At 39.2% G+C, this 26,122-nt stretch overlaps 2 protein-coding genes across 2 annotated transcripts; both read left to right on the plus strand.

The window, feature by feature from the left end:
- Positions 1 to 1,949: 1,949 nt before the first annotated feature.
- LOC127759917 (uncharacterized) lies at positions 1,950 to 21,025 on the plus strand. Its single transcript, XM_052284130.1, has 31 exons — positions 1,950 to 2,178; positions 2,316 to 2,438; positions 4,843 to 5,000; positions 5,575 to 5,619; positions 5,780 to 5,858; positions 5,935 to 6,008; positions 6,116 to 6,222; positions 7,527 to 7,712; positions 7,991 to 8,194; positions 8,293 to 8,497; positions 8,618 to 8,692; positions 8,786 to 9,138; positions 9,229 to 9,421; positions 9,524 to 9,758; positions 9,836 to 10,166; positions 10,941 to 11,121; positions 11,221 to 11,361; positions 11,452 to 11,713; positions 11,821 to 12,303; positions 13,682 to 14,145; positions 14,830 to 14,966; positions 15,081 to 15,262; positions 15,368 to 15,748; positions 15,829 to 15,954; positions 16,044 to 16,109; positions 16,465 to 18,248; positions 18,323 to 18,602; positions 18,795 to 19,025; positions 19,476 to 19,994; positions 20,089 to 20,221; positions 20,343 to 21,025. Exons 1-31 carry the CDS (start codon positions 2,110 to 2,112, stop codon positions 20,597 to 20,599), a joined length of 8,064 nt encoding a protein of 2,687 aa, XP_052140090.1. The 5' UTR covers positions 1,950 to 2,109; the 3' UTR covers positions 20,600 to 21,025.
- Positions 21,026 to 24,547: 3,522 nt separating this feature from the next.
- LOC127759877 (WRKY transcription factor SUSIBA2-like) lies at positions 24,548 to 25,881 on the plus strand. The gene is made up of 3 exons (XM_052284092.1): positions 24,548 to 24,886; positions 24,991 to 25,155; positions 25,256 to 25,881. The coding sequence occupies exons 1-3, from the start codon at positions 24,582 to 24,584 to the stop codon at positions 25,524 to 25,526; spliced, it is 741 nt and encodes a 246-aa protein (XP_052140052.1). The 5' UTR covers positions 24,548 to 24,581; the 3' UTR covers positions 25,527 to 25,881.
- The last annotated feature ends 241 nt before the right edge of the window (positions 25,882 to 26,122 follow it).

Consider the following 26,122-nt stretch of genomic DNA (forward strand, 5'->3'; position numbering starts at 1 on the left):
ACCGTAGTGGCCGAAGGTGTCCTCTTCTTCCTTTCATTTTGCAAGCAAGACATGTGTTCTTGCAGGTATTTTGCAGCTGAAATTTTCCTTGCGATCAAGACATCTGTTTTTTGCAGGTATTCTGCAGCTGCGGTTTTTCCATGAAGTCTCTGGTTTTCTGTTCATGTTAATGTTTAGCACAATCCATGAAGGATTTTTCTCACTCTTTTTGTTACCTTGTCAAATGAGATCCTAGAACTAAAAATATTGGATTTTACTTAATAGTTAATACAAGAATGCACAAATCTTTTGCGTATTCCCTAAACCAGCGCATTAGTGTTTTTGCTGGAATTGCCAGTGGAATTTATTTTTCTAGCAATTCATGCTGATTGCTGATGCAGCGGTGCTGCCACAGCTAGCCCACAAGTTCGCTCTCCGGCATTTTGTCAGAACCAGATCAAGCAATCATTTTATCTGCTTAGTAATTAGTCTTAGTCAATAAATCAGACCTGAATGATGTTGATTTCTCATATGAAACTATGAAATCGTTGATTATATGATGGTGGCTGCTAAAAAAAAGCTGGTTTTCAGATTACACTGATTGCTTCAGCGCATATCTTTGTCTAAAAAATGTGTTGTGGCTTCTTCTGATGAGCATAGCACAACCGGCTAGTGCAAGCACATAGTAGATCATTTTTTTTTCATGATGAAATACAGAGTAGATTAATTACCATGGAAGATTTTCTTAAGATAATATTACCATGGAAGATTGGAAGCGGTTTTCCATTTTATTATTAGGCATCTTATTCCTAACTGAGTGAAAGGCTGAATGCGGAATGCCCTGTTTCTAATCAGTTCACTGTGTGCTTATGTTCATCGATTATACATTTATACTAGTCGATATTGTAGTTTGTGTTAGTCAGCAGCTGCTGAATAGGTAGGGATGTAAGTTTTTCCTAGAGCTTCCAATTTTCAGTTTCATGAGTAGGATTTTTGGTCATGCCATAGACTTGATTTGCATTACAAACTGCGATATCTGGTCAATTAGTTACACTTAAAAAAAGGCATGCCAAAACGTTTTTTTTTTCACGAACGCGAAAAAGATTGCACGTCAACATATTAAAAGAAAACAAAATTTCAATTACTCAAAGCAATGGCCGGAAGCCATTACAAGGGTACAAGAAATAAAACTAGAGCGAAGAGCCGACTAAAGGAAACTTAAAGGACTAAGGCTGTGTTCGATACTAGATGTTGGGAACTACTACAGTGCACGCAAAATGGAGCAACTCATTAGCGCATAATTAATTAAATATTAGCTTTTTTTGAAAAAATAGATTAATATGATTTTTTAAAGCATTTTTCCTATAGAAAAAGTTTGCAAAAAACGCACCGTTTAAAAGTTTGGGAAGCGTACGTGGAAAACGATGGAAAGTGAGTTGGGAACAACGGAGGAACGAACGCAGCCTAAGACTTCGGAGCTAGTTGAGACACGAGAATTACATGCCAAAACGTCAATTACATAGAAGTCGAATGCATGTGGTGTTCTTAGAGCATTACACCAAGAGCAGAAGAGCTCAAGGGAAGCATATTAGATGCTGTTGGTGATGCTCTTACCTTGAATTTTAGGGCTAACGTGGGTTGCTACGCCACCAAATTTCGGTATCATAAATTTTTGGTAAGATAATAAACCAAATATTAAAACCTCTCACTACCAAAAAAGAATTGAAAATACCTATATATTCTCCTCACATTGGTTCAATTTTGATACCAAACCTAAATATTTATGAACCCTTTCAGAATTAGCACAAGTTTTTTGATTTTTTTGTCCTAAAATGGAAATATCTTGAAACTGAAGCTAAGCGTAGTGGGCCAGGAGCCCATTCATGAAGCCCAGTCTTCGAGCCCGCGTAACTGCTAAAGGCCATCTCGTCGTCGTCCTCCTCCCCAACTCCCCCCAACTGCCACCGCCTCAAAACCCTAGACAACTAGACAACCCACTACTCCTCGCTTAAACCCCGCCGTCCCCGCACCGCATGCTCCGCGCCGCCCCTCTTCCCCCCATCCCCCTCGTAGCCCACCGTCTTCCACCCCACCTCTCCGGCGGCGGCGGCGCCGGCGGCGGACGCGGCCATGGCGACCCCGTCGTACGCGGCGGTCAAGTGCCTCAACACGTCGTCCTCCAGCCGCAAGCGCTTCGTGGTAAGAGCATCCGCCCCTCCCCGCGCTTCCAGCAATCTCTCTCTCGCCCCCGCCTCCCCACGGAATCGAGCTCGTGGGCGCGTTTGGCGGCTGCTGATGTGGTTTCGTGCGTCCGTTGCGTGCGTGTGCTCGTGCAGTTCAAGTCCTTCTCGCAGCGGGTGGAGGAGATCGACATCGACGTGTACCGCAGCCTTCACGAGGTGAAGGCGGAGCCATCGAGCGGCTCCTCGTTCTTCCTCGACGCCCTCGTGGAGTGGAGGGTATCACCACTTCATCCCTCTCTTGCTTCCGTTCTTCAATTGTTCCTGGTTAACACTCGCACACTCAGAGCAGCGGAGATGCTAAATGTGGTGCTTAGATCACTAAGGAAAGCTTAAAACTGTCTCAATTAGGCGTCTTAAGTAGTGAGTGGTGTCATGAACTATGATGGATACACATGAATATTATGGTATTGTTTAGAATTTTGTTGTATTGAACAATAACAAACCATTCCCCATTTCTTTTGTTACCAAAATAAGCCACATACTGTTTGTTGACATATATGGAAATTAAGGATATTGCTGTAAAATTAAAATTGTTCAAAGGAAGAGCCTGGGAGATTATGTTATCAGTATTGTTCCTGAAGTACCAATAGCATAGCCTTAATCTACAGATGTATAGGAACTAAAATGTTTACATCTAAGTTATACTTGTGGTGATTTAGTGTGTACACGAAAAATTGCGGATGAGGGGATAATTTAGGATGTTTCCGTCCTAGGCATGCTTGTACATATTTGGTGCATGCATCTGAAGAACTAGATGAGGAGACAATTTTGGTCTTAGTGATGCTTGTATTTATGTGCTTGCTCATAGGCCTAAAACTTTTCAGTTATCTAGGGGATTATATCATTTAAAGCTTTAGGCCCCTTTGAATCGCAGGATTGAGAAAACGTAGGAATAGGAAAAACGTAGGATTTTGATAGGAATGTAAGTGTAAAACAGAGGATAACAAAACGCAGGAAAAACACAGGAATGACTGTTTGATTGAACCACAGGAAAAACACAAGAATTGGATGAGAGAGATAGACTCAAAGGAAAGTTAGCAAGAGGTTGAAGCTCTTGCTAAATTTCCTCCAAAATCTCTATAGGATTGTCCATTCCATAGGAATTTCATAGGATTGGATAGGATTCAATCCTTTGTTTCAAAGGGCTTCATAGGAAATTTTCCTATAGGATTGAAATCCTCTAAAATTCCTATGTTTTTCCCCCAAATCAAAGGGGCCCTTAGTTTCTTGAAACCAGCATCTCATGAATGAACTAAGGACAAACGCAGGAATATGATAGGGTTGCACGTGAAAAATGGAGGATTAGAAAACAAATGAATTTTGTAGGATAGGATATTTGGAACACAGGAATAAAAAATGGAGGATTAGAACACAGGATTCCATCCTATGGCAGCAATGATGAAAAAAAGAGGTTTTGGAGTGAATGTTTGGAATCCTTTGGAACTCCTGTGTTTTCATGGCAAGGCTACAGAACTCCAAAATTCCTTTGTGTGATTCCTACAATCCGAATGTGAATAGTAGCAAATCCAAAAGAATCATGGAGTCCTACAAAATCTGGTGTAAACCCTTTAATCCGAACAAGCCCTCAGAGTGGCCATGAGTTCTGTATGTGCATAAGTTACTGGAACTCTATGGGTTGAACTTGGTCATTAGGTGCAGATATAAACATGTATTTTTCAGGGACTTTCACTTTAATCATTCGCTCTGGTGAAGCTCTTACATTGTCAGTTGTGAGATTAAGGAAACACGTTGGATAAGTTGGTTAATGGCTTTGACTTCTGTTAGGAAATGGAGCAATTGGAATTGCTGCAATAACAACTGTGAACATTGAAAGAATAAATGGATGGTTGTGATCATGTCGGAGTTCAGTGCCTTATTTTTCTTCTAATGATTGGAATTTTCTTGTTATATGTGATTCAAATTTTGCAGCGTATATGGGATTATAATGTGTCATGAGTAGTTTTGTCCTTTTGGCATTGGCAAACTGTGAACATGATGTTTGTCAGTTTGTGATCTTGTGGTGTTTGAAAACGTCCAACTGCTATTATATGTTAGAATTAGAATTATACACTCGACTCCACTGAAACAAAAATAGGTTTATTTAGCTATTAGAATAAGGGTTCTAATATATTGTTCAATCATGAATATTCAGGCACCATTTTCCATGGGATAATGTTTTGATCTCTTAGCTAGCAAGCTAGATATTTGGACGTACAATTTTTTTACATTTTCCCTGTTTTGATTTGATGCTGACTTTGTGTCAGAAATAAATGCTTTACATCCCTTTTGGTGGGGGTTGAGGAGCTATTTCAACTACCTTTTAAGATTGGTGGTTTATAAGTTTGTTGGGATCTTTTGGGGAGCATTTAGCGGTGGAGAAAAAAATGGATGTTATTTGGATGATGGTGACCAGAGATAAGTAGAAATTTGAATGATGAACTGAAGATGATAGTTAGCTGCACACCATTTGGTCTCTCTGTGCGATATTTGTAGTGTTCTAAAATTAGTTTTTAACGTTTGGAAAGGGATCCAAGTTTAGTTCATTTAAATTGTATAAGTCTTCAGTGATGTGCATTCAGTCTATCAGCTCTTCTAATATTGTTCTTTTCCACTGGTTCAGGAGCTCAATACTGCAGATGACTTCATCTCCTTTTATGAAGAGACAATACATTTGGTACAAACATTGCCTCAAATCGTGTTGCACTGTGAAAAAATATTCTCCGGACTTCTAAAAAGAATAAATATGAAGGCGAGATTGTCACTTGAACCAATACTGATGTAAGTGGACCATGCATTTAGAATGTAGTTGAATACTGTGACTTCTTGCTAGTTAAATGTATGGCTTTTTGCTCCTGTTAGATATTGCGCCCTAATTGTTTTTTAAATAGCCTCCATGTTTGGTAATAAACTGAGGATGAGCTTGAATAGAATGTTGCCTAACTGATCATTTGTCGAGGCTTGCTACAGGAGTCTATTGTTATCCTTGATTGTTCTGTTGGGTAACAAATAAGTTGTGTATATGTTATAGCCCGTTAGCTTGTCTTGTCTCTACTCGTTGTGGAAATTAGGTTGAGCTTGCTGAGTGGGGTATGTTTCTGGATAACTTAAGAGAATGTGAACTGTCATGAGATATTGCATCATGTTTGGTTTGATCAGATTGTTAATATTCTGCTTAACATGAAAATATGGCCATAACGGATTCCAAAGAGCCATGGAGCCAGAAGAGAAATTCAAACTTCCTTTTTCATGATCCATGGCATATCCTGGGCACTGCTACAATAGTTCAGCTATGGCTTGCAGCAATAATGACTGTTACCGTTATTGTATGTCTAAAGTGATGTTTTATATGCAGGTTAGTTGCAGCTCTCTCCAGGGATATTCTGGAGGATTTTTTGCCGTGAGTTTGCTAATTTAAATTAACTGTAGATACTGGATAGTTGTTGGTTTATACTTTTTAATTTTTATGGTTTTTGTCCATTTCTTGGTGGTGGTTGTTTGCTTGGTTTTCTGTTTATCTTAACTGGGCTTGCCCTTCTTTTGCATTTTTTTAATTGCAGTTTTTTAGGAAGACATGCTAATGCTATTTTAGCTCTCCTTAGTGACGGAGGTGATCGAGACCCTGAAATCATGGAGCAGGTAGATTATCTTCTTACAGTTATTTGTAAATCCTGTGTTTGAGCAGCAGAAGTCTTAATGATCCAGTTTAATCCAGGTCTTCACGTCATGGTCATATGTAATGATGTACTTGCAAAAGTATCTAGTTAAAGATGTTGTTCAGGTTCTCAGGTTAGTTCTTCCCCCTTTTAGATGATGATGACAGCATATATGCTGTTGGAAATATTTTCTCTTGGAGTATTTTTCCACATCATATTGATTTTTGTTTATAATTGAAGGATCACAGCTCCACTGAGATTTTTTCCAAAGGATTATGTTAGAGAGTTTATGGCTGAATCTGTTTCATTTGTTCTGAGGAATGCACCCAATGGTCAACAAATAGAAGGTATTCCTCCTTTTTTTTGCTTTTTTGTTTTTATTCAAGTAAATTAGCGGAAAGGAAGAGTACCTTTTGTTTCCTCTTGGGACTGCTCTCCTTTAGGCTTTTTACCTTTCGTTTCCAATGATGGTTAGTGGTTTCCAAGTCAACTAAGTTTCATGCTTGATCCAAAAGAACCTTGTGAGTCACCGACCTTATAGCGAGCTGATAGGTGGGTCTACCTATTTTTTGAGTAGCTCAATATAGCAAAAATGGGTAGTGTCCGCTAATAAATGGCTGTCGTTAGCTCTTGCAGTCTTCTGGTGCAGCAGCTGTTCATAGCAACCAGGGGATCCTCTAATAAATGGTCATTTGTAGCACTTTGTTCTTCTGTGGCACAGCAGCAGCACATTATGGCTATCTATAACCAGTTATGGCAACTAGCGTTCTTGTAACACTGCATCTGTAGAATCACATTTTTTTTACTTCTATTGCACAGGAACAAACAACCACAATACAAGATAAGCCATTTTACTTTTATATTGTTTGATTTAAATTAACATGCCTACAAAGATAGACAAGTCTGTTGTGCGCTCTATATTGCTGCTACATGCTATCTGCTACAAAAACGTTTTTCTGCTCTGCCTCCTTGACACTAGTTGAAACATTGGCTGCACCTGCCATTCCCTCTCCTCAAGGGAATACCAGCACACTTATTACTGTGAAGGTTGTTTTGAACATGGTTGGAAAGAGAGGGCTTAACAGGGATCAAGTCTGTTGAGGTACTAAAAGAGATTGACTACATGACAATGGAGGCTTAGAAGGGGCCTGTGTTGCTGCTAAAAAGTGGCTATGTCCTTTCCATTTCTTTATCTTCCTCGTGTTCCGCTTTTCAGTTTATTCCTTTCCATGTTACTTCTGTAGTTTTTTGTGCCTTTTTACCATTTTTTTTATTCTTGAATAAGTTCAATTGTACTTTTGCTTGCTTACACCATGTTGATGATGCTAAATTCTGTATCTAAGTGAATTGTGTAACTTCAGGTTATATTAAGTCTTTAGCCTCTTAGTACTACTTTTTCTTTTTTGAGATAATTAGAACTACTTTTTTATGCAACTACCTAGCAGTCTGTTTGTTGAGGCATGTTCTTTTATGTCATATCCCTTCTCTTGCTTAGGAAAATATTCATACAACCAAGTAAGTTGAAGGGTTTAAGCCTTAGCCAATGCGATAAAAATGGGGGCGTTGTGAAGATTGCTGGTCTTGTTTGCATAGGTACTTTTATGTTTTTGTCATTCTAAGCTACTCTTCCTTTTTTTCCTTTGGTTGTTAGGTGTAAGGAATGTTCTACTTGAGGCTGCTAAAAATCCATCACCCGTACATATAGATGGGATAACTGCTTTGCTATGTCATGTCATGAGAGGAACATACACAAGACTTCACTCCAGAGCTGGAAAGATTATGGAGTTCTTGTTGAGCAAGTCAAACCTCACTACTATTCAAGAAAAATTCCCTGATGGTCAGATAACCTTCTGTGCAATGACATATACTAACTACTGTAATTTTTGTGCTGATTAGTTACTTTGCACTTTCTTTCTTTTGACTGATGTACTGCTCTTTTTATTGGTCATATCCTTTCATATCAATATAGCCGAAATGGCTATTGTTCATCATTGATTCATCATAAATGAGTTTTTGGTTTTGCTAATTGCTGTGTTGTCCTTTTTGAATCATACATGAGAAACTTGTAATGTGAACAATTCTTTTTTGTAACCAGTGCATTAACACAAAATGCAGGGTCTTCTACTATTCGTGAAGTCATAACTGGGCTGATTCATAGGTTGTGCGATGAGATAGATAAAAAAGAGTTGCAATTGATATATACTTGTTTATTTGAAGAGATCAACATTTGTATCAAGGATGGCTACTTGGACCATTTGAAGCGCTTGATCGATTTTCTTACATTCGCTTTACAAAACAGCAAGCAAAGTGATGTGGCTGGTATGAGTTTCCATCTCATGGCACATATGCTTTGGCTGCTTGAATTTTATTGTTTCTTTAATAAAAATGATTAATTTGTACTTCACCTTTTTTTCCAGATAAGGCTAACATCCTTAAACTTGTTAAATCGCTGGTCAGTAAGTATATGCTTCCTGGCAGCTGTACTGGAGAAACTTCATCATCTGAGGTTGTGAACAGTGTTCTGGATTTTCTGCTTTGTGTTTTGGATGTTCCAGTTATTCTTGGCAATTTATCCTTTATATCACCCTTCTATGATCCAGTATTCAAATTAACAGATTTGAGGTAAAACTTCATCTTAATTGATACTGGTTTGCTTGTACAGCTCCTGTGCATATCTTTTATATTGATGATAGTAGTATAGAGCTAGTTGGTCCACTAATGATTTTGACTCAATATTTTCAGCATGCTTGTCTTTGTGAGGAAACTATTGACAAAGGGTCCAAAAATTATACAAACTTTTGAGAGTCAGATATTGAGGTATGTGCTAATATTTATTGCTATTGCTTAAAAATATTCTCATACGCTCACACACATAAAGGTTTGACCATGCAATTTGATGCCATGTAACAGTGCAATGGATACTTTTCTCGAGACTTCGCCTGAGGAAGTTTTGTTTATCCTTCTGCATTTCTTTAAGAGAGCAAAGACGCAAATAACTCTTCATGGCATTGATGGCAGTTATATACATCGGGAGAAGAAAGTATGCAAATTCATTGAATCAAAAGTTTCTTTCTGGCTAGAGCTATTAGAGGACATAGTTAAAACTGGTAACCACACAAGTAACCTGGTCAATGAAAAGGAAGCTGCTATATTGTGGGGATCTATTTGCTGCTATCCTAATACCAAAGATGTACCTCAAGTTAGTTTGTCAATGTTAAATAAGTTAATTTGCAACCTTGATCGGCTGCTTGAAGTGGAAGCAGGTGATTCTACTTGACGATCTGTACTTTCTTACAATGAGAACCATATTTTGTATTTCTGAAAGGCGTACTTTTGTATATATTGACATGCAGAGAGCATTAGCGGCCTTCCAAAGACTACTTGGAGAAGTCTACTTGGCGCAGCATTATCATCATATCATGAATTACAGCTTATTAACACCAGTATAAGTTCAGGGATAGGCCAAATCTTATCTCTTGCCAAGAAACACAGCACAAGTCCACAAGTACTATCTGCTATAGCTGAATACTTGGATTCCCTGCATGGGTAAAGTTATATGCTCTCTACCTTTAAATTCTACATTCATCTACCATGTTACTTTGACCATGTGGGGGCAATTAAAACTTTTTCCTTTGTTTCTGTGAGCAGAGCAGCTTCCCTGGGAATGACAGGAGAATGTGATCCACAAAACCTTTTAGATTTGTTCTCTATCTTCGCTGTTAACTTAAGCAGTCCAAATAAGGATCTCCGGGTTTTAACATTGAGGATTTTATCCTATTTTGGGAAGATGGATCAACGTCTAGGCACAGATGAGGAGCGTCCACATAAGAGGCAAAAAACAGAAGATTCTGGTGACGACACTATTGATATGAAATATGCTAATGTATGTCCTATCAGGCTATCAGCTAATATTTCACTTATTATTTTGCCTTTTTATCCTGATATTTCCCTTGAAACCAGGTCTTGGACACACTTCTGGCTGTTGAATCAACTCCAATATCCGTATCTACTAGCCGGAAAATTGCTATCTTTGTTTCCCGCATACAAATGAGCCTATCTTCCAAGATGGTCCACGAAGATTACATACCTCTTCTCTTGCATGGGATTATTGGCATATTATATAATAGATTTAGTGATCTCTGGCCACCAGCACTGGATTGTCTTGCCGTCCTTATTAGTAAACACAAGGAGCTTGTGTGGGATCAATTTATTCAATTTATCGCAACCCACCAGTCAAATGGTCCGAGTGTGAAAAATCAGGATAAGCTGGAAGCTACAATCCAACCACAATGTATGTCTCATATATTTGTGTAGTGTTTTAATTGTACTATTCTTCTCCAAGCCCACCATTAGAGCAAACCTCTATTTGTATTTGTGCCTTAGTTGCTCTTATCCATATTTTGCCTTGCTGCATGACTAGTTCTATTCATATAGAAAGAGAATATAGCAGAAACAGCCATGTTTTCTGTACTACCTGGCAGTTCATGTCTTATCTTTTGTGAGTATATACTTGTCCGTACTAATACTACATACTCCCTCCTGTTCTATAATAATTGACGTTTTGGACAAGGTTGAAATCAAACTTTTAACTTTGACCATCAATAACTTTAAAAATATTTAGTTTAAAGAAACTAGAACAGCATATATAGATTTATCATTCAAAGCACTATAATAAAAGTAAACATGCATTTATTTATTGTATATATTATAATATAAAAATAAGGTCAAAGATATATTTTGTAGACCGTGTCATTGTCCAAAATGCCAATTAAAATGAAACCGGGAGGGAGTACTGTTTTGCGTGCTACTACTCTGAATGTCAATTCTGCCTTTGTGCAGTTTAGCTCACTAAACTGGTAATTTATCTTCAAACTTCACTTATTTGTGATACCCTTGTTATGCATGGTAATTTTTATGGTATATGAATAGCAACAAAAATACATCAGTAATGAGGGTAGAGTGTAGACTGCAATATTTGGGGTTATAGTCTATTTTCTCTGGTTCATTTTCCTAAACTTTTGATGATTTCCATTTGTACTAAATTTCTTCTCGGTCGATTTTGCAGCTATTTTTGACTGCTTCAGCATATACCTTTCTACAAACTACGATTGCACACCTCTGGAGACAGTTGCTACCCTTTTGCTTCAGTCTCTCCAGAAGATATCTGATGTTGCTGAGTCTCGATCACGGCATCTTGTGCCATTATTTCTAACCTTCATGGGCTATGATAATAGCAACATCACTAGGTATCTAGTTGATAACACATATTATTACTGTTGCATTCCAGAATTGAAATTTGAAGTCCACTCCTTGTTAATATTTTTTTTTGTTCTTGTTTTGTGCAGTGTTGATTCATATATATCTAACAAATGTAAAGGCAAACAATGGAAGACGATTCTGAAAGAGTGGTTGAATGTCTTGAGATTAATGCGCAATGCTCGATCATTATATCAGAGCAAGATTCTTCAGGAAGTACTAACTAAAAGGTTTGTGATTGAATATTAATATATTTTTTCTATTTCTGCAGGTGAAGTATTATGTGATAATGTGTTGATAAATTGATAAATCATTGGCAGGGTCTTAGACGAGAGTGATCCTGACATACAATCAAAAGCATTGGATTGCCTTTTAAACTGGAAGGATGAATTTCTGACACCATACAGTAAAAGTCTCAAGAATTTAATTGACTCAAAAACTCTACGTGAAGAGCTCACTACATGGGCAGTTTCATATGATTCCTTGTCTATCCAGAAAGACCACAGAAGTAGTGTTGTTCCTTTGGTTATCCGTGTATTGACACCTAAATTAAAGAAATTTAAGTTGCTTGGTTCTCGAAAGGTCCGTATTTACTTAGCTAATTGTTTATGTACCACAATGGTTAAAATGGATATTTGTTTTTTAACTGGCACAAACTAACACCTGTATATCGTGCTTTGTTGTGCCAGCACACAGGGGTTAGCCATCGAAAGGCAATTCTCCGATTCCTTATGCAATTTGATTCAAATGAGCTTCAGCTCTTTTTCTCGTTACTTCTGAAGTCCTTGATCCCTGGGAACCTTCGACTTGAAATATTTGGGTCTCGGTCTGACAACCTGCTTGGAAATATTTCTGACATTGTGGAAGCTTCAACAGAGATCTGTTTAGAGAACCTAACATGGAAAAAAGCAAATGGTTTTCTTCATTTGGTTGAAGAAATCTTTGGTACTTTTGGTATGGCACATATAAGTCCAGTTCTTGATGTTCTATTGCTCATTGTTGTTCGCTTGCTGGAGAGTTGCATGCGGAATCTCAGAAGTATGAATGAAGAGGACTATCCTAGCAAGCAATCAAATCACCCTGATGACAAATGTTCTATGACTCTGGAAGCTGGTAATTCTATGAGCCTGAAAGAACACTCAAAAGATCTGCCCTCAGCAGACCATAACAAGGTGTGTAAATACTTGTGTGTTGCAACGGATTTCAAATAAACATCAAATTTTCTAAACTTAGAACTTGTATGGCCACAGATATCCTTTTAGTATGATGGATATCAAGAAATAACTCATATGATTTGCAACCAAACATTAATCTGCAAACAACTCTACAGAGGTTGTGGTTGAGCGATGGCCGATGGCAGACTCACCATTAATAGAACTACTTTTTAAGTTAGCCCAACTATAGTGATTATGTATCGTGATTCATGCAACTAGTCCAAACTAGTGAAGTCTATTGTAGTTCATTTTTTCTTGTGCTTGATATCAACAAAACGTCTCCTATCGGGTATGATAATATATCCACGTCGCCAATCTTAAACAACAGTGACAGGTATCGGCTTGGATCCGTAGGCATGAAGGTGCTTGAAACTGCTGTCCTATATGCCTTGGAAAAAGCATGGTGCTCTGACTGTTCCCACTTCCAGATCAATTTAGTTGTTGTTCCCTCTGAATCCAAGTACAAGTAGTTTTATACTTATGCACACAAATTAAGAAAATAACTCAAATGACTTTATTACCCTTCATAATTTAGCTAGAAGTTCTGAATTGACTTACATTTAGCAAAGAGTTGAGAAGGCTAAAATGTCCTACTTTTGGAATTGTAGGGACTACTCCCTCTGTCCCAAAAAAAACGAATCTAGGACTGGATATGACACATTATAGTACAACAAATCTGGACAAAGGTATGTCTAGATTCGTAGTACTAGGATGTGTCACATCCAGTTTATGGGACGGAAGGAGTACATGTTCTCTCCATTCTCTCCAACTTGTGTTTCACATCAATGCGGCGGCCTCTGCCGATGCTCAACTTTGACAAATTCCTTTTCTTATTCTATGCTAACAAGACTATTAATACTACAATGGCCATGAGGGTAGTTCTGATGTTAAATCTATTGATACCAACTTCATAGGACAAATCAAAGTACTTCTGTATATATGAGGGGGTAAAAATTTTGAAGTAGAAATGCACTAATTCTGAAATGACAGCTAAAATAGAATGGAGGAGCCGAGCAAGTATCATGTTCAACAGAATCACCAAAAATAGCTTTTGTGGTACAAAATGAAGAATGGACCTCTGTACACCAATATAATGAAGACATGCCCGGATGCTCCATAAAATCTGAAAGTATTTGATATTGTAGGGAAGAACTAGTTAATTGTATTTAGCAAATCCTAGAAAGCATAGCCAGTACTTGCATGATCATATCGAATACTCGATGCTAATTGTGTTCTTGCATAGTTGTCTCTTCTTATGATGAAGCTATTAATTATGTTGGTCAAGTGCAATATCTTATCTGTGGTAACCCCCATCAGCTACCTCACTGTCATGCAGGAAAGTGTCTCAATCAAGCAATTGAAGGATTTAAGGTCTTTATGTATTAGAATTGTTTCCTTGGCACTTAACCAGTATGAGAGTAATGACTTTGGAGAAAAATTCTGGAATATCTTTTTTACTTCTGTGAAACCTCTGATTGACTGCTTCAGACAAGAGGCGTCCAGTAGTGAGAAGCCAAGTTCATTATTTTCATGCTTCATGGCTATGAGTCAGAGCCCAAAACTAGCATCATTACTGGGGGCACACAACCTTGTACCAGCCATTTTTTCTATCTTAACTGTGAAGAAAGCATCAGGATCCATCACATCCTATGCACTTGAGTTCATTGAGAATCTGATCAAGCTGGATACTGATTTAGAGCAGCATGGAGATCATTCACTGAAGAAAATTCTTGTCCCACATATGGATGTTCTTCTCCATAGTCTCAATGATTTTGTTAGTTATCGCAGAGAACTTCACAGGTATATTTCGCTTTATTTAATTTTGGAGTTTGTTGTTTATCTATCCATTATTAGTGAAACCCCTCATGTGTGAGGCTAAGGCCTTTGAAACTATTTTTTATTTTGTACAAATGTGCTGCATTTGCAATTCTTTATAAACTCTTCACTGGTTCTATCTGATCCTCTATCTTCATGGTCTGACTATCAGCTAGTATTATGGGCCATAACCCAGTATGGGGTGATGGTTCTTGGCTATAGTATCGCAATCCAGAAGTTCCATGAAATATGTTTATTTTCAGGTGTTGTTTACGTTTCACAGCTGGGTTGAGCTCAGAATGTTCCAAGCGTCAAAAGCAAACAGCCATTTCATCCGTCCCAAAGTCCAGATTCATAGTATTAGGTGGTGTCTAATCTAATAGCAGGTTGCTATATTTTAGGGCAGAGGGAGTAGTTTTAAAGTGCCAAAGAACATGAGCTTTTAAAATTATATTTAGGTGCTACACATATTTTGGAAACATATCTTTAGTTCGTCCAAAACATATTTGCAGAATATACAAATGAGTTAATGCTAGTTATGTGATGTATTATGATCCCTTTTGTTGCTTGGGGATTCTCCACAATGAGTATCACACATTTAGGAGCTTATGTTTTGAATATTCAAAGCTTGACTCAAAATCCAAAATCTGGTATTTTTGGTGTCTACAGGAAATCTGGGACGTGGCTTGGGCAGCGCGAACTAAGGCTGTTTAAATTATTGATGAAGTACATCACAGACCCCTCATCTGCAGAGCATGTTTTAGATCTCATCCTTCCGTTTTTCAGCAAGAAAGATTTGAACCCTGGTAAGCCTTTCTGTCAAGTTTACCTTATGCAACATGCATATTGTGCTTCAGCATCCATGAAAAAGACGAGGTTATTGATTATTATTTTACGCTCATCTTATTTTTGTATGATAGATGAATGTTTGGAAGCTCTACGTGTTGTTGGGGGAATACTTGCAAATCTAAGATGTGGAGTATCTGCTAAAATTCTAAATGCACTGAACCCATTGCTTGCCACTGCTGGACTGGAGCTGCGATTATGTATCTGTGATATTTATGTTGGACTATCATTTCACGAGCCTTCAGTGTCCACTCTGGTGATCATTGATACATTTTTTTATGTGGTTTCCTTTGTGGCGACTTCCCTGCAATATCTATTCCTTTTATATAGCTTGCATTGTGATTTTTGATATCTTTTACAGGCTATGTTAGTGCGAGATCTCAATGCAGTTTCAACATCAGAACTTGGAGAAGTAGATTATGACACTAGAATTAAAGCATACGATACGATTCAGCCACAATCTTTTCTTGACATGAGAGAGGAGCATGTGGGTGCCATATTATCTCATTGTGTGTATGATATGTCATCTGAAGAGTTGATTTTTCGGCAAAGTGCATCCAGAGCTCTTCAATCGTTCCTGGATTTCTCTGCTTCAATCATGAATAATGAGTCGAAACACTGTATAGAAACAGAGAATAATTCCAATGGCATTTGGACAAAAGGCAGTATACACCAGATATTGGAGAAAACTTACCTGCACAATATGGGGGTGGCAATGAGCAAAGATATATCAATTCAGAAGGTTTAAATTTGATTTATATTTTTTATCTTAGCATACGATGTTTTTGGTAAAAGCTGAAACTAATGTTATTGTGTTCTCAGGAGTGGATTATTTTACTTCGGGAGATGGTCTATAATTTTAATCATGTCCCATCCTTAAACTCCTTTATTCCTCTCTGTAAGGAAGACCTGGAAGAGGACTTTTTCCACAATATTACTCATTTACAGGTAAATTACTTTATTCAGCCCCAAAGGCAACAAAAAGACAGTACTACTTGATTACTTATTTACTTGTATGCTTGTATCTGTTGATGCAGGCGGGTAAAAGATCCAAAGCATTGTCTCTTTTCAAGCAGCGGATCAAAGATACCGAGTTTTCTGAGGTACATTATAAAATATCAAGTTCTTAATGGTGGAACATGTAATCTGACAAAATTGAATTGTTTTCCTAGATGATTGCCTATTTGTTTTCGTCGTTGAGTTAAAAATTCCGTGCTTCATACATAGTAGCTTTATGTTGCTATTCATTACCATAGGTGTTTTGTGCTGCATTTCACCCCATCAGTTGGTGTACTAACACCTTACACTTGAGTTATCTTTTGTTGCTTGCTGGTAGTTCAGGGTTATGCATCTTGTGGTTACTGGTACATCAGGGGCATCCGTTAGATCTTTTGTTTTTCTTCAACAAACTTAACTGTTGTTTATTTGTTCATTTTAATCTTATTTTTTTCATTCTAGGATGTGACGATGAAAGTCTTTGTTCCACTCTTTTTCAACATGATTTTTGATGTCAAAGCTGGGAAGGGTGAACAAGTAAGAGATGTATGCTTGGATACACTTTCTTCTATTGCTGCCAAGGTGCAGTGGGAGCACTATCGAACAATATTGATGAGATGCTTCCGTGAGTTGAGCCTCAAGCCTGATAAGCAGAAGATCATATTGAGGCTTATATGTGCTGTGCTAGACTCGTTCCATTTCATGAAACCTGCGCATGATGTCTCAAGGAATTCTGATGCTATGAATGAGGATTCTGATTCTTCCTTGACTTTCTCCTCAACGATAGTCTCTTCTGAGAAGCAACACTACCTGCAAAAGATAGTCTTCCCACAGGTTCAAAAACTGTTAGGAGCAGATCCAGAGAAAGTCAACGTAAGCATAAACCTGGTAGCACTTAAAATACTTAAGTTACTACCGGTAGATTATTTCGAGTCACAACTTTCAAGCATCATACATCGGATTTGTAACTTTCTCAAGAACCGTCTTGAAAGCATACGAGATGAAGCAAGGTCAGCTTTGGCTGCATCTCTAAAGGAGCTTGGGATTGGGTACTTGCAGTTCGTGGTCAAGATATTGAGGGCAATACTGAAAAGGGGTTATGAATTACATGTTTTGGGCTACACACTTCATTATTTGTTATCAAAAACCATAACTTCTGATATGAATGGTAGGCTTAACTATTGTTTAGAAGATTTGCTTGCTGTTGTTGAGAGTGATATACTTGGGGATGTTGCGGAGCAAAAGGAAGTTGAGAAGATTGCATCCAAAATGAAAGAGACGAAGAAGAGAATGTCATTAGAGACACTCAAGCTGATTTCTCAATGTGTTACATTCAAGACACATTCTTTGAAATTAATCTCACCGATTTCTTCCCATCTTCAGAAGCACCTTACTCCGAAATTAAAGACAAAACTTGAGATGATGTTACATAATATAGCCCTGGGGATCGAATGCAATCCATCTACTGAAACGTTTGACTTATTTGTATTTGTTTATGGGCTTATTAAGGACACCATTACAGCAGGTGAGTCTCAGTGCAAAGAGAATGCGGGATCTGGTCATGGTCAAGAAAATACTCGTAGAAACAAATTGCTTGGACTACATGATAGTGGGTTGCAAAATTCATATATAATCACGAAATTTGCAGTTGCTTTATTGCGTAACCGTCTGAAGAGCATCAAGCTACATAAGAACGATGAGGAACTTTTGTCGAAGTTGGATCCTTTTGTCAAACTTTTGGCAGAATGCTTGAGTTCCAAACACGAAAGTGTCCTCTCGATTTCTTTTAGATGTCTTGCCTTGTTGATTAAACTTCCTTTGCCATCTCTCAAGGACAATGCAAATCTGATCAAGAATGTACTTATGGACATTGCACAGAGAGCTGGGCATTCCAATGGTCATTTGGTCACATCTTGTTTGAAACTGCTTGCTGATCTACTTAGGGGTTTCAGGATTTCACTTTCAGATGATCAGCTCCAGATTATTGTTCATTTCCCTATTTTTGTTGATCTCCAGACAAACCCTTCACCCGTTGCCTTGTCGCTTTTGAAGGCAATAGTCAAAAGAAAATTGGTTTCCCCTGAGATTTATGATATTGTAGTTAGGATAGGAGAATTGATGGTAACAACTCAAACTGAATCTATACGCCAGCAATGCATCCAGATTCTGCTGCAATTTTTTCTAAATTATCCACTCTCTGAGAAGCGTTTACAGCAACATATTGATTTTTTCCTGACAAATCTAAGGTAAGAATATCCGTAGCTACTTACCTTTGGTATTGCCTTTGTGCGTTGTAAGCTAACCTTATGCAAATTTGCAGTTATGAGCATCCATCAGGAAGAGAAGCTGTGCTTGAGATGCTCCATGATATTCTTACCAGATTTCCCCAGAGGATAGTTGATGACCAGGGTCAAACATTTTTCCTCCATCTTGTAGTTGCCTTATCAAATGAACAGCACCAGAATGTGTCTTCTATGATCCTTAGGGCAATCCAAAAGTTGTTGGGGCGCATCGGTGATCAGGGAAAGAATTCTATATTTGAATATACTCTTTCATGGTACACAGGTGAAAAACAGAATCTGTGGAGTGCTTCAGCGCAGGTTAATATCAGAACTACTTTATTTTCCCAAGCACTACATTGCACGATTTAGTGCGGGCAGTTGCAAATTGTGCCCTGGATTTGCTTTCACATTTTGGGAGAGCATTGAAGCATTTCCCTCATATTATTTTATTGCATTTATACAATCTTCGTTTCATGAACTGAGAAATAATCCTTGTAAAAAAATTTTCAGGTCATTGGTTTACTTGTAGGGGATTGTTCGTTGGGAATTGGCAAACACCTTAACAACATTTTGGCTAACGCTAAGCAAATAATGGAATGTTCTGTCATTGCTTCTGGAGGACAAGTAGATTTAGCTGATGAAACTTGCCTGCCATTTTGGAAGGAATCGTACCACTCCATTGCCATGATGGAGAGGTTACTTGCACGATTTCCAGAGTTGTACTTCAAGCAAAATATGGAGGTATGATTACTTGTGAGCTGTATTTTTAAACTGTTTTACAAGAATAAATTCTGGCATGATTTTCTCTGATAGTTTGATGCAATGCTATTCTCCATTAATTGCATGCTGAGAACCATCATAGTACATAGATGACTCTTGATATGCATCTGTTAGCCTTCTATTCAAGTGCACTTGGATATGGTCATTGCTTCACTAGTGTTCCCTTTGAACTAGCTCTGTATAACATTCAGATTATGTTATTTAAATCTAGATGATGACTAGCCTTTGTGTTTGTGCCTTATTATTACTGTATTTCCGTAGTTACGTCTTTTTTGTCCCATTTAATGAAACTTAGTATTTTTTATTTTGATACTTCTGATTTGCGAGAAGTGGTTGTTAACAGTATGTGTTTGAGACCTGCAACTTCCTTTTGGTTGTGCAATCAAGTTTGTGACCCAATTCTACCTGCAGGAAATTTGGATGATAGTTTGCAAGTTGCTGATCCATCCCCATTCAATGTTGCGTAATATATCCAGCTCTCTTGTGGCCTCATATTTCTCTTTTGTAGAGAAGAGTAAGCGTGAAAAGAAATTTGATGGCAAGTCCTCACTGCTTATCCAACCAAGCATGCTATTCCTAATAGCTGTTTCGTTGATGAAACAATTGAGAGCAGAACTAAGTGATACTACAGCGAACAATCTAATTGTACAAAATCTTTCGTATTCTGTCTGTAACTTGCATACATTGGTTAAGCAAACAACCTCGCCACACCAGTTTTGGTCTAGCCTTAGTTCTTCTGATCACAGTGCATTCCTTGAGGGTTTTGAATTGTTTGGTTCAACAAAAGCAAAGAACGCATTTCTCCTTTGCACTTCTGCATCTACTGATGTAAATGGATCTATTGATGGAGGTGAAGAGCTTACATCTTTGTTAGTTTCTTCGCTCCTGAAGAGGATGGGAAAGATTGCAATGCAGATGCAGGATACGCAGGTAAGCAGCATCTCTCAACATGAATATTATTCTCAGATTGAACTTATACTTTGCATACAATACTTAGAGTTGTACTTTCACTATGCATGTGCAGATGAAGATTGTATTCAATTGCTTCAGCATGATTTCATCAGCGCTTGGTGCTGAAGTATCACTATCCTATGCTAACCTCTTCTTGGGCCCCTTATATAAAGTTTGTGAAGGATTTGCTGGGAAAGTCATCAGTGGTATGATCTCTGTCTTCATTATTCCAAACTGGGAAAGCTGCAAAATTGTTGGGATTCTTTGTTAAGTCCTTGTAGTTCTATTTATGTCATTAAACTTATCCGAAGCTATTTTTATTATCAGATGATGTCAAGCAATTAGCAGACAGTGTCCGCGACAAGTTGTGTGACCTGATTGGCACCGAGAAATTTGTAGAGGTTTACAACAGTGTCAGGAAGGGCCTCAAACAGAAGAGGGAGAGCAGAAAGCAGTCAGAGAAGCTTATCGCGGCCGTGGACCCGGCGCGCCATGCCAAGAGGAAGCTGCGCATCGCTGCCAAGCACCGGGAGCACAAGAGACGGAAGATAATGACCATGAAAATGGGGAGGTGGTTGAGGTAATTTTGGTATCATGTGCTATGTAGAATCAATTTGTACAGCGCTCATTTCCGCACTGCAAGTTCTTCGCGTAGAAGGCCTGCACGAAATTTTGGCATCTCTGCAGAATTTTCCCATAGTCCAATGTGTTGGTAGATCTGCTTAATGTAAACTTCGCTCTCACAGCAGAGTGAACTACTAGTAGACAGACATACACCACCATATGACAAAGGAAAGAGTTGCTTATTAGACGTGTATACTGTTAGGTACAGACGTGCTCGTGTTTTTTGACCTTAGTCTATAGTACAAGCGCGTTGAGATACGGAGATCATATCTCGTCTCTTCTTTATTGTTTTTTGGGGTGTAACTCTATTTATGCGGAGAACAAAGCTGACGCTAACGCGAACCAGATTTATGTTTTTATTTACGGATCCGGATCAGCTGCAGTCATATTATGGACTAAGCAATTGTTTTACAGTGATGATGATGACCTGTCAGTACTTCTAATGGAAAGTGCAGCCAGATTAATGCCATCCAATATATTTCTTTTGAAATGATTCTCCCCTTGAACAGTCTTCTCATTCAAAATGCTACCTGCAAGAACACATAGCACCAATCTCAGGTGGTGTTTGAATCTCCTAAAGATAAAGATAAAGTTTAAGTGTTTCATGTAAAACGAGGTGATAATAACGTGTGATTAATTGAGTTTTAATTATTACAAACTTAAGAAATAGATTAATCTGATATTTTAGAACAACTATATGAAAGTTTTTGCACAAAACACACCGTTTAGCAGTTTGAAAAGCGTGCCACGAGTATCCAAAAGTTTATCCAACTTTTGTTGGAGAAAAGAACAGAGCCGCATGGTAATAATACTACATGCACCTGTTTAGTGGGAAAGCCAGTCTAATCGGTTTATTGGCAATGAGCCGATGATAGCACATGTACCTATCAACTGAAGAAAGCCATTCCAAAAACACCTACGGATTAAATTATGAAAAAGAAAACGACTTTTCTCCATCGAACTATTTCGCTAGAGCAACCCATTAAACTATTTTTGACTTATTTTTGCACCCTAAACTCCTAAAAAAATATTCCAACTTCTTAACGGTTTTTTCTCAATATAAGTTGTATTTTGCACTAAAACTTGATATGTGATATGTGCACTATAACTATGGACTTTTTTTTTAAAAAAAAAGAACTATTTATGTAAGTTAGAAGCACCTGCGACTGATTTAAGCATCCATATTTTAAAGTTTCATGCAAATAGTCACGAAAAAAATAAAATATTTTTAAACTTTGATAGCGTTGTCATCTGTGTCTAAAAATTTCCAGCTTACAGTACAACTCGTATAAAAGAAACAAAAACTAATAAATGCTATTAAGAAGAAAAGTGAATTGTTTTTAACATTCGCTTTGATCGTTTAGGGCTGAATGTAGCAGTTGCACTGCTGCAGCCAGCAATACTGATCAGCGCCATTCTTGAAGCTAAAATGAAAAGGCAAAAACAGTTTCACGGGTTAAAATTGTTCAAAGGAGTAAAATAGACTCTTTCCACTAAAAATTGCCTCCAAATTAACTTAATGGTGCAAAGTGAGCTTAACTCAACTGGTTAGATTTCTTATGGTGGCGTCTATGATGACTTCATCAATCTCAAGATATGTTAAGTTCAAATTCTAGATTTAATACGGTTTTTGTATTTATGACTAATTATTCTTTCAGTGGTGGACGACGTAACCGTCGACGGTGAGACGTCCGTATTAACTTCATCAATTTCAAGATGTGTTTGCGTAGTCCGGAGGTACTCATAGTGATAAGATTGTGTGCGCGTACATTTATAGAGGGAAGAGTGTGCCCATGTTATAAACGCCTATATTTATACTATGTTGTTTTTTATAAAAGAAAAAGATTAACTCACTGCTAAGTTTGGGGGGAGCACATCGATCAACATCTCCGGTCGTGGCCGGTCTCCAGCCGAGACGACCCTTCCATACGTACGTACGTTGATTAGTTGAAGCCAGCCAGCCAGCCAGCCAAGATTATTGTCGCTGTCTGCCCACTGCTCTGCCTTGACCACCCCCGGCCCCGCGCCGTGCCACCGGGCTCACGTCGCTGTGCTAGCTACACCTACCAGCTGGCCGGCCCCGCCGTTGCCACGCGACACACTGTCGTTCCCTGCCCGTCCGGCCGGCAAACAACTTTGAATCGCAGGAATGATAAAACGGAGGAATAGGAAAAACGTAGGATTCTGACAGAAATATATGTATAAAATAGAGGATTGGAAAATACAGGAAAAACACAGGAATGACCGTTTGATTGGACCACAGAAAAAACGCAGGAATCGGATGAGAGAGATAGACTCAAAGGAATTTTTCCAAGAGGTTGTACCTCTTGCTAACTTTTCTCTAAAATTTCTATAGTATTAGCCATTCCATGGAATTTTAAAAGATAGTATAGGATTCAATCCTTAGTTTCAAAGGCTTTAATAGGAATTTCTTCCATAGGATTAAAATCCTTTAAATTTCCTACACTTTTTCTACAAATCAAAGGGGGCCTAAGCCACCTCCGTCTACGTCCGCCGTCAAAGTCGCCCCGCCGGTCCACGCCGACGACCGCCAACTTCTACACACACACCGCAGCTGCGCAGCATGAGGGTATAGCTAGCTTGTCAGATCTTGTTTGGTCCGTCGTCCATATACGCTTGTGTGCTCTAATTACTTGCCCGACTCCTACTTTTTCGTTTTACGTACGCACGTTTTCTAAATAGTTTATGCATTACGTTTTATGTAAAAATATTTTTATATAAAAGATCTGATTTTGAAAACCATATTAATCCAGTTTTTAAGTTTTTAATACTTTATTAACCATACGTCAATCCGTCACACTGTTATATATGTGTGCTTGAGAGCTAAGGTCCGAACCATCACGATACACAGGACCGGCCCTTAGCTAGGGAAAACTATTCTAAACTCTCGAGGAGATATTTATTTGTTGTTTCTATGTCATTAAAATAGTTATAAAAGAACTGAAAAAAATTGAAAGATGAATTAATATGTGATATAACATTCCACAAGTATGCAACTTAAATTCAACTTAAAATTTGTTTTTTCCTGTGACATATAGAAGTTAAATTTTCAGTTGCATAATTATGTAGTGATATATCATATACTATATCTTAATACATTTTCTCTCTTTTTTTTTCAATTTTTTCATAACTATTTGTGTGACGTACTCCCTCCGTCCAAAAAAAGATAAACCCTGGGTTTTCGTGTCCAACGTTTGATTGTTCGTTTTATATGAAATTTTTATAATTAGTATTTTCATTGTTGTTAGATAATAAAACATGATTAATATTTTATGCGTGACTTGTCTTTTTAATTTTTTTTCATAGTTTTCATAAAAGGGTTTGTCTTTTTTTTTTGGACGGAGGGAGTATAAGCAACTAGGGAAACGTTCCGTTGAGTTTAAAATCCATTCTCCTAAGCTAGCATGGATCGATGAGGACCCCACAGCTTTTTTAAAAAATATCTCTATGGACCTTATTTTTATGTATAAATAAAAATAAATAAATGACCCCACTTAAATACATAGTAGTAATTCATCACACATGGTTAAATTTCTGGCTCCGTCTGGACAGGAGCCGGGCCACTTGTACTGCACAGTTCTGGACTTCTGGTTTAGCAGAGACTCGCCGCGCGCGCGCGGGTGGCCGTCGCGTTGCCGGCCGTAGCTGTCGCATATCCGGGATCGAGACGTGCGTGTATGTGCTACTGCTGCATGCGGCGATGTTTCCTGCCGCGATTTTCCAGGCAAAGTCCCCCCGCGCACACCCACACTGGCACATGTACTACGTCGCCGTCGGTTTGAACGCGGCCGTGGTCACCGCACGCGCGCGTGCAGCATGTCGCTATGCATTCACAGCTACTAGCTACTATACAGTATACACACACAATTCCGGTTGATAAAGCGCTCTGCGTGAGCTGAGCTGAGCTAGGCGTCGCGCGCGATGTCGTCGCTGTACCCGTCTCTCCTCTCGCTGAGCGAGAGCCCCGCCGAGTACCGGCAGGTCGGCGGTGGCCGCTACGCGGGGGAGGACGTCGTCGTCGACGACGACGACATGGCTGCCGTCGCCGACACTGTGTCCAGCTACCTCTCCTTCGACATGGACGACGTCGAGTATTACACGCCGGAGGTGGGCTTCCACTCAAAGCAGCACAACCCGCCGCCAGTTGCTGCGGCGCCACTGGAAGCCGGAGGAGGCAGGGAGCAAAGCCGGCGGGAAGCCGCCGTCAATCTTGGCAAGATGGACAGGTCAGTCCTATGAATTCTCTGACAAAACAAGTCTCCCTTGGTTAGCTCGATCGTGATGAAGTTTTAGACGAGTCCAGCTTTTGACACGGCTGCCTTCTTTGCAGGGGACCGGCGCAGGTGAGCGGCGGCGCGGCGACTGGCGGCGTGCCGAGGAGCAAGAACGGCAGCAAGATCGCGTTCAAGACGAGGTCGGAGGTGGACGTGCTGGACGACGGCTACCGGTGGAGGAAGTACGGCAAGAAGATGGTCAAGAACAGCCCCAACCCAAGGTAATTAATTAACCCATCCATCCATCCTTCCATCGCTCGCCGGAGAGCACATCTCGCCGCCGCCACGCCATGGTTGGTTGATCGGCGTCCGTACGTGCAGGAACTACTACCGGTGCTCGAGCGAGGGGTGCCGCGTGAAGAAGCGGGTGGAGCGCGCCCGGGACGACGCGCGCTTCGTCGTCACCACCTACGACGGCGTCCACAACCACCCGGCGCCGCTGCACCTCAGGCCGCAGCTGCCGCCGCCCGGCGGCTACTCGATCGCCGGGGCACCGGCCGTGGTGGCGCCGCACGGCCGCCTCGGGCTGGAGGAGGCCGAGGTGATCGCTCTCTTCAGGGGCACCACCGCCACCTCGCTGCTGCTTCCTTGACCGGCCAGTCCGACGCGGCGGCACCGGCGGCGACAACTGACTAGCTAGTGTGAGTCCTGGGCCGTACAGGAATGGACAATTAGTTTGTCTCCGATCGAGGACCAAGGCGACCTGACTCAAAATTACGGCCCATCGATATATAGTAGGTCGTTTAATTCATCTAAATTAGACGAATTTCATGTACAATTATTGCATTACAGTATTATTTGAAACAGTATTGTATATATTTGCTATACAATTTGATGGATCGTATGTCTTTAGCAGTTGTAAGTATATTAATCTATAGATCTAGTAGTTCAGCCATGATAAACCTTTAATTATTTGTCTAGAAACAACAGCCATGATAGACGCTATGGGTCATACCATTTTTTAATTAGTGAGATAGGAGATTTAATTACCTCATTCGTTGCATGGAGTAAAAGAGAACTTTCCTTAGCTCTTATGATTGAGTCAAGAGCATGCACATATTTGATCCTTAGAACAAAATTTCGACAATCATAAACACGGATGATAGAATGGTCGGTTGATCTTTTATGCTAGATGAAACCTTATGTGTTGCTGTACAAATATTATATGATAACGGTAACAATAAAGTA

This window comes from Oryza glaberrima, chromosome 1 (genome assembly GCF_000147395.1).
Source record: "Oryza glaberrima chromosome 1, OglaRS2, whole genome shotgun sequence".
NCBI classification, from domain to species: Eukaryota; Viridiplantae; Streptophyta; class Magnoliopsida; order Poales; family Poaceae; genus Oryza; species Oryza glaberrima.